The sequence below is a fragment of the Macrotis lagotis genome, chromosome X, assembly GCF_037893015.1.
Source record: "Macrotis lagotis isolate mMagLag1 chromosome X, bilby.v1.9.chrom.fasta, whole genome shotgun sequence".
Classification (NCBI taxonomy): domain Eukaryota; kingdom Metazoa; phylum Chordata; class Mammalia; order Peramelemorphia; family Peramelidae; genus Macrotis; species Macrotis lagotis.
Window position 1 is genome coordinate 168929051 of NC_133666.1, and position 13264 is coordinate 168942314.

At 35.4% G+C, this 13264-nt stretch overlaps 1 protein-coding gene across 1 annotated transcript; it reads left to right on the top strand.

Moving 5' to 3' along the window:
* Positions 1 to 11546: 11546 nt before the first annotated feature.
* LOC141499711 (small ribosomal subunit protein eS4-like) lies at positions 11547 to 12419 on the top strand. Its single transcript, XM_074202375.1, has one exon. The coding sequence runs from the start codon at positions 11558 to 11560 to the stop codon at positions 12353 to 12355; it is 798 nt and encodes a 265-aa protein (XP_074058476.1). The 5' UTR covers positions 11547 to 11557; the 3' UTR covers positions 12356 to 12419.
* Positions 12420 to 13264: the final 845 nt, after the last annotated feature.

Below are 13264 nucleotides of genomic sequence, written 5' to 3' on the forward strand. Positions count from 1 at the left end.
GTCAGGGAAACCTGAGTTAAAACCTAGCCTCAAATATTTAGTTGTGTGTCCTTTGACTTCAATTTAGGGTCTCAAATACCACATTGCTTCTCATGACAAAAAGTTATTGGAAGATCCTGAAATATCTTTTGAATCCCCAAATAAAAAAGCATCTATTTGCACAAAAACTATTTATAAAGGAGAGCTTTTAATAGTTGCAAAAAATTGGAAATTGAGGGATGCTCATAAATGGGTAATGGATGAACAAGTTGGAGCATGATTGCAGTGGAATGTGATGAGCAAGCATTTCGGAAAGACCTGTAAATACCTCCATAAATTGATGCAAAAATGAAAGGAACAGAACCAGGAGAACACTGTATATAGCAACAGCAACATTATGTGATTAACTATGATTGACTTAGCTTATTTGCAATTCAATGATCCAAGACAATTCCAAAAGACTCATGATGTCAGAAAAAGAACTGATGGAATCTGAATACAGATCAAAGCTTACTGTTTTCACTTTATTTTTTCATAATTTTTTTCTTTTTGTTCTGTTTCTTCTTAAATGTGATTAACATGATGGTACATATATAACTTATATCAAATTACGTTCTTAGGAAGAAGCAAGGAAAGGCAGTGAGAACTCAAATTTTTTTAATAAATATTAAAATGGTCTTTATATGTGTTTAGAAAAATACCATTTAAAAGAAAAAGCAAAATAAATGAAAATGAGTTAAAATAAATAATAATAAAAAGAATGATAAAATTATCTTTTTAAAATGATAAACCATATCCATCTAAAACCATTTAGCAAGCAGTATATGCAATGGGGATAAGCTAGAAGTATTCCCAACAAGATCAGGGTGAAACAAGGATGTCTATTGTGTACACTATTATTCAATATTGTCACTAATTAACTTTAGCAATAAGAGAAGAAAAAGGGGGCGGCTAGGGTGACATAGTGGATAAAGCACCGGCCCTGGAGTCAGGAGTCCCTAAGTTCAAATCCAGCCTCAGACACTTAATAATTAGCTAGCTGTGTGGCCTTGGGCAAGCCACTTAACCCCGTGCGCCTTGCAAAAAAAACCCCAAAACCTAAAAAAAAATAAGAGAAAAAAAATTAAAGGAATTAGAACAGGCAATGAAGAAACAAAATTATCACTCTGTGCAGATGATATGATGGTACACTTAGTGAATCCTAGAGAATCAGCTAAAAATTACTTGAAACAATTAACAACTTTAGTAAAGATGTAGGATATAAAATAAACCCATATAAATTGTCAGCATTTCTATATATTACCCCAAAAGCCCAGCAACAAAAGATAGAAAAAGAAATTCCTTTCACAATAACTGTAGACAATATAAAATATTTGAGAGTCTACCTGCCAAGACAAACCTAGAAATTATATGATTATAATTACAAGACACTTTTTACACAAATAAAATCAGATCTAAACAGTTGGGAAAATATCAATTGTTCATGGTTAGCCTGAGCTATTATAATAAAAATGATAATTCTACCTAAATTAATCTACTTATTCAGTGCCATACAAATCAAGCTACCAAAAATTATTTTATAGGGCGAGAAAAAATAATAACAAAAACAACAAAATTTATCTCGAAGGGGGCAGCTAGGTGACACAGTGGATAGAGCACCGGCCCTGGAGTCAGGAGTCCCTAAATTCAAATCCAGCCTCAGACACTTAATAATTACCTAGCTGTGTGGCCTTGGGCAAGCCACTTAACCCCATTTGCTTTGCAAAACCTTAAAAAAATTAATTAATTAAAATAAAATAAAAGTAACCATTATCAAAGCTATTTGGTACTGGCTAAGAAATAAAGTGGTAGATCAGTGGAACAGGTTAGGTACAAAAGACAGTGTAGTAAATAATTATAAATAACTGCTATTTGAGAAACCCAAGACTCCAGCTACTAGGACAAGAATTCACTATTTGACAAAAACTGCTGGGAAAACTGAAAAATGGTATGGTAGAATCAAAGCATAGAACAATATCTCACACTCTATACTATGATAAAGACAAGATGGATACATGATTTAGATATAAAGGTGATACCATAGAAGAGCAAGGAATTATTTACCTGTCAGCTCTATGAAGAGAAGATTTTATGAACAAATAAGAAATAGAGAACATTATGAAATATAAAATGAATAATTTTGATTACAATAAATTGAAAAGTTTTTGCTCAACAAACCTGTGCAACCAAGATTAGATGGAAAGCAGAAAGCTGGAAAACAATTTTTACAGCTATTGAGTCATATTTATAAGAATACAAGTCATTCCACAATTGATAAATGGTCAGAGGATGTGAACAGGCAGTTTTCAGATGAAGAAATTAAAGTTATCAAAAATCATATGAAAATATGCTCTCAATCACTATTAGAGAAATTCAAATTTAAATAACTGTGAGATACCACCTCACACCTTTCAGATTGGTTAATAAGACAGAAAAGACCAATGTTGGAAGGAATGTGGAGAAACTGGAACACTAATGCACTGTTGGTGGAGTTGTAAACTGATAGACTCATTCTGGGGAGCAATTAGGAATTATGCCAAAAGGGCTGTAAAATTATACATATCCTTTGCTCAGCAATTCCACTACCAGGTCTTTATGTCAAAGAAACTATTAAAAAAGGGAGAAAGATTCACATGTACAAAACTATTCATACCAACTCTTTTTGTGGTGGCAAAGAGTTGGAAATCGAGGGGATGCTCAGCAAATGGGAAATGACTGAACAAGTGATGGTATATAAATGTAATACAATATTATTGTTCTATAAGAAATGATGAATAAACAGATTTCAGAAAAACCTGCAAACACTTACATAAACTGATACTGAGTGAAATGAACAGAACAGGACAACATTGCCCACAGTAGCAGCAACAATGTGTCTTTTAAAAAAAATTCTATTTATTTTAAGGCAATGGAGTTAAGAGTAATTTGCTTATGCAAAAGAAGGTGGCTTAGCCCTATCAGATCTAAAATTATATATAAAGCATCGGTCATCAACATTTTCTGGTATTGGCTAAGAAATAGAGTGGTGGATCAGTGGAATAGACTAGGTGCAACAGCAGGAAATGATTATAGAAATCTGCTGTTTGATAAATCCAGAGTCCAGCTTCTGGGATAAAACTCTTCAATAAAAACTGTTGAGAAAATTAGAAGTTAGTATGGCAGAGACTTGGATTAGACCAACATCTCACACCCTATACAAAGGTAAGATCAAAATGGGCACTGGATTTAAACATAAAAGACAATACTATAAGCAAACTAGGAGATCAAGGAATAGTTTACCTCTCAGATCTATGGGAAGGGAAGCAGTTTATGACCAAGGAAGAGATGGAGAACATCATTAAAAACAAACTAGATGATTTTGATTACATTAAATAAAAAAGCTTTTGCACAAACAAAACCTCTGTAACCAAGGTTAAAAGAAATGTAATAATTAAATAATAATAATTACAACTAGTATTTCTTTTTTTAAAAAATTCATTTATAAAAATAGAAATAAAAAATAAAAATAAATTCATTTATTTTATTTTGAATTTTACATTTTCCCCCCTAATCTCCCTTCCCTCCCCCTGCCTCCCCCCAGATAGCAGTCTGGTTACTCTTTACATTATTTCCATGTTATGCATTGATCTAAGTTGAATGTGATGAGAGAAAAATCATATCCTTAAGGGGAAAAAAAATAAAATATAAGAGATAGCAAAATTACATAGTAAGATATCTTTTTTTAAATTAAAGGTCTTTGGTCTTTGTTGAAACCCCAAAATTCTTTCTCTGGATACAGATAGTATTCTCCATCACAGATACCCCCAAATTGTGCCTAATTATACAACTAGTATTTCTGACAAAGGACTCATTTCTAAAATATATATAGAGAGAAATGAATCAAATTTACAAAAAAAAAAACCAAACTATTCCTCAATTGACAAATGGTCAAAGGATATGCAGAGGCAATTTACAGATGAGAAAATCAAAGTGATCCATAACCATATGAAAAATTGATCTAAATCATTACTGATTAGAGAAATACAAATTAAAGCATCTCTGAGGTACCACCTCACACCTCTCAGACTGGCCAATATGACTAGAAAAGACAATGATCAATGTTGGAAGGGAGGTGGGAAATCTGGGACACTAATACATTGTTGGTGAAGCTGTGAACTGATCCAACCTTCCTGGAGAGCAATTTGGAATTACCCCAAAGGGCAATAAAAATGTGCATACCCTTTGATCCAGCAATACCACTACTGGGTCTGTACTTTGAAGAGATCATGAAAAAACATCATATAGCAGCTCTGTTTGTGGTGGCAAAGAAATTGAGTGAATGTCCATCAATTGGGGAATGTCTGAACAAACTGTGGTATATGTATGTTATGGAACACTATTGTTCTATTAGAAACAAGGAGGGATGGAAATTCAGAGAAGCCTGGAAGGATCTGCAAGAAGTAATGCTAAGCAAGATGAGCAGAACCAGAAGAACATTGTATACTCTAGCAGCAACATGAGGTTGATGATCAGTTTAATGGACTTGCTCATTTAAGCAACAATCAGGGACAATTTGGGGGTATCTGTGATGGAGAATACCATCTTTAACCAAAGCAAAAATTGTGGAGTTTATACAAAGATCAAAGACTATTACCTTTAATTTTTTTAAAAAAGTTATCTTATTATGTAATTTTTCTATCTTTTATATTTCATTTTCCCTTAAGGATATGATTTCTCTTTGAACACATTCAGTTTTGATCAATGTATAGCATGGGAACAATGTAAAGACTATCAGATTGTTTTTCTATGGGGGGTGGGGGAAAGGAAGTGAGATTGGGGGAAAATTGTAAAATTCAAAAAACAATTTAAAAAATTTAGAGAAAAAAAGAGTGACTTGCCCACAGATAGGCAATTATTATGGTCAGATTTGAATGCAAGTCCTCCTGACTCCAGGGTGGGCCACCTAACTGCCCCCCTAGCAATATTGTGCCTTGACCAACTATGAAAAATTCTTCTTTTTTTTTCTTTTTTTGCAAGGCAATGGGGATAAGTGGCTTGCCCAAGGCCACACGGTTAGGTAATTATTAAGCATCTGAGGTTGGATTTGATCTCAGGGACTCCTGACTCCAGGCCAGTGCTCTATCCACTGGGCCACCTAGCCTCCCCAAAAAACTCTTCTTAATAATGCAATGATCAAAGACAATTCTAAAAGACTTGCCATGGAAAATGACATCCTCATCCAGAGAAAGAACTATGAAGTGTGAATGAAGATCAAAGCATTCTATTTTCACTTTTTTACATTTTTTCTTTTTTTTCTATCTTGCAGTTTTTCCCTTTTGTTCTTATTCTTCTTTCACAGCATGACTAATATGGAAATATGTATAACATGATTGTGCATATATAATCTATATCAGATTACCTGCTATTTTAGGGCAGAGGAAGGTTGAAAATTATCTTTATATATAATTTTTCCAATTATTTGTTTTATTTAATTCCCATTAAAAAAATAAATAAATATGTTTTAATTGTATTTACACATAACCAGGGGAAAAGAACAAAATACTATCTTAAAAAAGAAAAAAGAAATCGACCCTTATAGCCAATAAGATTTTAGAGTTTGGTACATCTTAATAGCTTGAAAATTGATCATCTTTGTATGGAATGTATGTCAAACACTCAGTTAATAAAATTATTCAATTAAGATGAATTCTAGGATGTCTCCTTTCTGCCCCTCTTGCAATAGTTGACTAATAGATAGAGTGCTAAGGCTGAAGCCAGGAAATCTTGAGTTCAACTCCAGTCTCAGGCACTAGCTGTGTGACCCTGGGCAAGTCACTCAACCTCTGTCTAGTTCAGCTTCCTCAACCGTAAAATGAGAGTAATGATAGCACCTACACCTTGGAGTGGATGTGAGAATCAAATGAGAATTTATAAAACACCCAGCAAGAATAGATACTTAATAAATACCTGTTTCCTTCCTTTTTTCCTTCCCTACATATACAAATCTACCTAAGAGTCTCCTTTTTAATATCTTTAGTTATGATCAGGGTAGTATAGACTGAGAATTTAAGGGAAATGAAATCAAGTGGAACAAAAGCTAGACGGGAACTTGAGGACTATTTATGAATATTTTGTGATCTCATGTTTGTTTACCATCTCCTTGCTTGTAGGAATGTAGACGGAAAATGCAGTCACTAACCTGTCACAGATTTCTTGCCAACTTCCGAGAAGAATCATTGATTCATATAAAAGAATTTAAGGACCTTTGGAGGAAAATTTCAAAATTGCCAAAGCTAAGTGCAGTCTTATCACCAACTCACATCTCAGCTATATCCTCTCTCAGCCAATAGGGGTTTTATCCCCACCCTTCTTCTCCCCTCAAGAACTACAATTTTAGCTAGTTCACGTAGAAATGATTCACATGTTCTGATGAAAGATTCTGATTCTTCTGAGAAGCAGTAATCTGAATGATTGACTATCTTTATCCTTGGACCAATCTCTTCCAATATAATTGGTCTCTTCAGGCAAATGTCTTTTTGTTTAGAGCCAGTGTATTTGAAAAGTGATCTATTCCCTATGACCTCTGTTCACCACAGCACACTAATGAAAGGCTCAGTTCCCTGAGGAAGAGTATGGGATATGGGAAGGGAGGAGAGAGATGCTATGTTCCTAAGTCACAGGAAAGAACCCCCAAACCATAGAATAGTGATGTAGAAGGCAGAAAATCTAATATCTTTTCTTCTCACTTCTATGTAATAATCTTGGATCTCTTGAAACATCCTTGGTAACCCCATGATCCAATTTTCAGACATACCCACTTAAGTTTTTATATATGTTTCTTCCCCAATAGAATGTAAGCTTTTCATGGACAGGAATTGTTTTTAAGGGCTTAGAATGTATAAGTGCTAAATAAATGTTCATTGATGGACTAATTGATCTATGAGCCCTGTCAGCAAGAAGCAATTGAAAATTGTCAAAGTTAATGATATGCAAGTCTCGACAGAAAGTTGTCTTTCCACAGACTAAAGTGGGACTTGTTAGACATGTTACTAGTGGGCCTTCTGCCTACAAAAATAAAATTTCTCCAAGTTTTATTATAGAAGCCAAACTGGGGCAAATGACTCCTAGACCTTTGTGTAATTATTTTGGTAGGATCTTATGGAGATAAAATAAACAATTATTTTTGGCTTTTTAAATCCTTGTTGCTTTATAACTAGATTACATCAATGGGTTATACTTGACTTGGTTTAATAGTCAATAAAAATACAGTGTTCTGTGTTGACCTTAACTCTATTTTTGTTATGCTCATTATTAAACCATGACTCAGATTCCTGATTTTCCTTATCACGTATGCCCAGCAGTTTGTTTGTTTTGGGAGGCAAGCTTTGGGACAGGAAAAAAGTTTTTGCTAAAAGGTAAATGCAAAATTGATCTTTCCTTAATCCCCCATGTTTCAAGTTGTAAGATATTTTCTCTCCAGGTCATTTCAAAGCAAATGACTCAATATTCTTTTTATGTAGGAGGAGGGAAAAAAATCTCTTTTAACACTAGCATAACCAAGAAACACACTTAACTTTGGACATCTTGCTTCCTCTAGTTCAGACTAGTGGGAATCCTAATTAAGCAATATAGCTCAAGTCCCCATTCCTATGCACACATTCTATTTACAGATCATGCCAGAATGATAAATCAAATAGCAAAGTATTTAGTGAAGAAAGAAAAGAAAAAAGAAAAAATAGATGAAAAAATGGGAAGGCAATAATTTTCATTTCTCATCTCCATATACAAATAAGATTGACTTCAACTGGGAAAATGTCAATTATCTGTGGTTAAGCCAAGCTAACATAATAAAAATGACAATTCTACCCAAATTAAATTATGTATTCATTACCATACCAATCAAACTACCAAAAAAAACACTATTTTATAGAGCTAGAAAAAAAATAGTAACAAAATTTATCTGCAGCAACAAGAGGTCAAGAATATCAAAGGAATTGATAAAAAATGCAAAGTAAGGTAGCCTAGCTGCACCAGATCTAAAAATATACTATAAAGTAGTAGTCATCAAAACTGCCTGGTACTGGTTAAGAAATAGAGAAATGGACCAATAGATTAGAATAGGTACAAAAGAAACAGTAGTAAATGACTATAGTAATCTATTGCTTGACAAACCCAAAGACTTTCGTTTCTGGGATGAGAACTCACTAACTGACAAAAACTGCAGGGAAAATTGGAAAATAATATAGCAAAAACTAGACATAGACCCATATCACACACCCTATACCAAAATAAGGTATAAATGGGTACAAGATTTAGACATAAAGGGAGATTCCATAAACCAATTAACAGATCAAGAAATACTCTTGTCAAAGCTATGGAAAGGGGAGAAATTTATGGTCAAACTAGAAAGAGTGCATTATAAATTGCAAAATGGATGATTTTGACTATATTAAATTTAAAAAAAAATTTTGCACTAATAAAACCAGTGCAGCCAAGATTAGAAGGAAAGCAGAAAGCTAGGAAACAATTTTCACAACTGGAGTTCTGATAAAGGTCTCATTTCTAAAATATATAGAGAATTGGATCAAATTTATAAAGTTATAAGTCATTCCCAAATGTTCAAAGGATACGAACAAGCAGTTTTCAAATGAAAACAATGAAGCTATATATAATCATATCAAAAAGTGCTCCAAATAATTATTGATTAGATAAATGCAAATTAAAATAACCACGAGGTACCACCTCATAACTATCAGATTGGCTAAGAAGATAAAAAGAAAAAATGATCAATGTTGGAGAGTTTAGGGGAAGAATGGGATATTACTGCACTGTTGGTGGAGTTGTGAACTAATCCAAACATTCTGGAGAGCAATATGGAACTATGCCCAAAAAAACAATAAAATTGATCATATCCTTTGATCCAGCAATACCAATACCAGGCCTAGATCCAAAAGAAAACATAAAAAATGGGAAAAGGGGCAGCTGGGTGGTGTAGTGGATAGAGCACTGGCCCTGGAGTCAGGAGTACCTGGGTTCAGATTTGTCCTCAGACACTTAATAATTACCTAGCTGTGTGGCCTTGGGCAAGCCACTTTTAACCCCATTTGCCTTACAAAAACTAAAAAAAAAAATGGGAAAAGAAGGGGCAGCTAAGTGGTGCAGTGGACAGAATACCGGCCCTGGAGTCAGGAGGACCTGAGTTCAAATCCAGACTCAGACACTTAATAATTGCCTGTGTGACCTTGGGCAAGTCACTTAACCCCATTGCCTTAAATAAGTAAATAAATTTTTTTTTTAAAAAATGGGAAAAGTATCATGTGTTCAAAAACATTTATAGCAGCTCTTTTTGTAGTGGCAATGAATTGGAAATTGAGGGGGGGTGCCCATCAATTGGGGAATGGATGAACAAGTTATGGTATATAAATATTATAGAGTCCTATTGTTCTATAAGGAACAATGAATGGTTGGGCTTTAGAGAATCATAGAAAGAATTACACAAACTGAGTATGCTGAGTGAAGGGAACAGAATCAAGGGACCATTATACACATTAACAGCAACATTGTGAGTTGATCAAATATGACAGATGAAGCTCCTCTCAGGAGTTCAGAGATCTAGAACTAAGTCTAGGAGACCTGTTACGGAAAACACAATCTACATCCAGAGGAAAAAAAATAACAACACAAAACCAAAGAAATCCACAGAATCTGAATAGCTACTATGTTCACTTTTTACAAACTTCTCGTGCTTTTCCTTCCTATCCCATGATTTTCCTTTCTTTTTCTCTTAGTCCTGATTCCTCTTACACAAAATGACTAATATTTATTTATGTTAAACACAATGTACATGTACAACTTTTACCAGACTGTTCACCACTGAGAAGATGGGGGTGGAAAGGGAGGGTGAGAGAAAAATGTGTAACATAAATATACAAGTTGATGAATATTGAAAAACTTTTATAACATGTAATTGGAAAAATATAATATCAGTTAAAAAACAACTCTCAAGGAAATTTCTACAAAAAGAAAAAAATTATCCTTCCAGAGCAGGAAGCAAATAGAGTGAGGAAATCTCTTTCCAGCTTGGTCTCAATAGCCAGCACAGAGCTCTAGATGTCACAGATGCAATAACTTACTTTTCTTCTTCTGCTAGGATAAGTTATTATTCTCCCCAAACTCAAGTATGCTACTACAGATTCATTCAATTAGCCCTTCCCTCTCTTCCTCACTCCAGTTAAAGATCACAACAAGAAAATAACACTCCCAATTCCCTAAGGTGATTTGCAATTGCTTATAAGCAGCTTCCATTGGCATCTACTTTCCAAATAATATACTGGATGCTTTCATGAATTCTCCCTCTCTGTGACTTGCCTTCTCAAACCTACCATCACTTTGAACCCAGGTATTCATGTGGAGTTCATAAAGCAAACATGTCCTTGGCCTGTTTTTGCACAGCCTTGGAATTAATAATGACATTTACATTTTAAAATACAATAAAACATTATTTACCAATGTGAAAACTATTCTTAACTCCCAGGTGTTACAAAAACAAGCATCCAGACTGGGGTGTAGGCTAGTGTGGTGACATGTTTAATTTCTTCACTATTATCCAAAGTATGGGTATTTCAGACTAGTGATGGGTTGGATAGTCCTGGAACTGAAAATAATCTGCAGTCAATGCTGTCTTCTTGTTATTCCCAGAATAACTGTCATGCATTTCTAATCCTGGATTCATGACTAATTCAGTGTACGTGCTACTCTCTTTACTCCTTAATGAAAAGATTTCCCTTTCTTGGAACCTCCAAAGCTATAGTAGAAGTAAGAAAAGGGAGAACTCCTACTTGGCTGAGTGGGGTTTTCCTTAAGAGCAGAGCAAACTTGACAGACTTTCCCAACCCTCAAAAGTGTACCAATTTTCTCATTCAATTCATGAACCAGACCCTTTCCATATGGGCCATCATCTGATATCAGTCTGTCTAAAACTGATGGATGGGGAATGACTAGGCTAGGTGACACAGTCGATAGAGCACCAGCCTTAGAGCCAGGAAGATTTGAATTCAAATCTGGTCTCAATCACTTGATAACTACTAGCTATGTGACCCTGAGCAAGTCACTTAATCCTAATTGTCTGGCCAAAAAAAACCCCACAAAAAACAAAAACTTTCTTGGAGTCTCATCCCCTAACTCTCACCGCTTCTATTCTTCTGGTCACTAAAAAGTCCAATAAACTTTCCTATACACAAGGGATTATGAAGTGTTGTCCTTGAAAAGACTCAATCATTCTAATGTCATAACTGAGATTCACAGAAGAATTGGAAGGAACCTCAGAGGCCATCTCATCTAAATCATATCTAAATAAGAATTTATTTGACATCAAATATGATGTAAGAAGTGGGGGTGGGACCTCTTGCCGCTCGGCCCTGGGACCGGCCGGTCGTGCTTCTGGAGAAGGCGCTGAGGCCCAGGGGGTTAAAGTGACATGGCCAAACACAGCCATTAAGTAGTCCCCGACCCTACCTGCAGTCGAGTAAACTTCCTGCTTTATCCAAGATTTAGTGTAGCCATGGCTTGTGGTCCCAAGAAACATCTGAAACGTGTAGCAGCTCCAAAGCACTGGATGCTGGATAAGTTAACAGGAGTATTTGCTCCAAGACCATCTACAGGTCCCCACAAGTTGAGAGAATGTCTCCCCCTCATCATCTTCCTGAGAAACAGGCTCAAGTATGCCCTTACTGGGGATGAAGTAAAGAAGATCTGCATGCAGCGATTCATCAAGATTGATGGCAAGGTCTGCACTGATATCACATATCCTGCTGGTTTTATGGATGTCATTAGCATTGAGAAGACGGGGGAACATTTCCATTTGGTATATGACACAAAGGGACGCTTTGCTGTTCATTGTATCACAGCTGAGGAGGCTAAATATAAGTTATGCAAAGTGAGAAAAATCTTTGTGGGTACAAAGGGTATTCCCCATCTGGTGAGCCATGATGCCTGTACTATCCGTTATCCAGATCCTCTCATCAAAGTGAATGATACAGTTCAGATTGATTTAGAAGCTGGCAAAATCACTTATTTCATTAAGTTTGATACTGGAAACCTATGTATGGTGACCGGTGGAGCCAACTTGGGTCGAATTGGTATGATTACAAATAGGGAGAAACATCCTGGCTCTTTTGATGTTGTTCATGTTCATGTAAAAGATGCCAATGGCAATAGTTTTGCCACTAGGCTTTCAAACATTTTTGTTATTGGCAAAGGTAATAAGCCTTGGATCTCTCTTCCCAGAGGAAAGGGTATCCGTCTTACAATTGCTGAGGAGAGAGATAAGAGATTGGCAGCTAAGCAGAGCAGTGGCTAAATGATTGTAAATCATGAGAGAATTTGTAGGTTTTCAGTCAAATTAAGATTTTAAATACAGTTTTTAAAATGATTATCCTACAAATACACAAATTACACCAAAAAAATAAGAATCTTAAACAGCTCATTTTTATAAAGCAATATTGAACAAGCCATAATGCTTTTCTCTTCTTTCCTTGAATTAGAGTACTTTGTATATGACTGTTGCATAAAATGGCATGGAAGATGTACCTCTATTGGTATTGCTTAACTTGTTACATGGGAAGTCTCACTGTGATTGGAGGATGGGGAGAGGAATAGCAAAATGGCTGATGTTAAAACAAAAGATATTAATAAAACTTAAAGAAAAAAAAGAAGTGGGGGTGGTGATAATCAGAAGAACTCCCCTGATCTGCTCTACTGTGACACTTCCCTTAGAGTTGGACACATTTCCTTGTGCTTTCTAGGGTTGCACAATTCAGTCATTCTCATAACATACATGCCCTGGCCTCTTGTTGAAAGGTACCTTGAAGTAGAAACTCCTAACTGGTTCATTAATTTCTACAATGGAGGGATGGAGTTAGCAAAGGGGATGGATGCTCCACATGGAATTGATTACTAGATATGAAGAGTAGTAGTCTACTACTAAAAGTAAGGATATCTTTTGCTATCACTTTCTCCCTCCTGTCTGTCTCATGTATTGGATGGAACCCATCCTATACTCAATCAAACTCTTGATCCCTCTACAGCAAGATATCATAGTATGCCTTTAATTCCTGACTGGTTTCCATGGTACCTGAGCGTTGGGAACCATTATGTATGGGAACATTGTAAATTATCTTCACCTGGTGTCTTTGAACATCAGAGTTTTATTTTACTAAGTGCCATGGGATTGGGAGTAGATTAGAGACTGGAAAGGTATTTAGACACT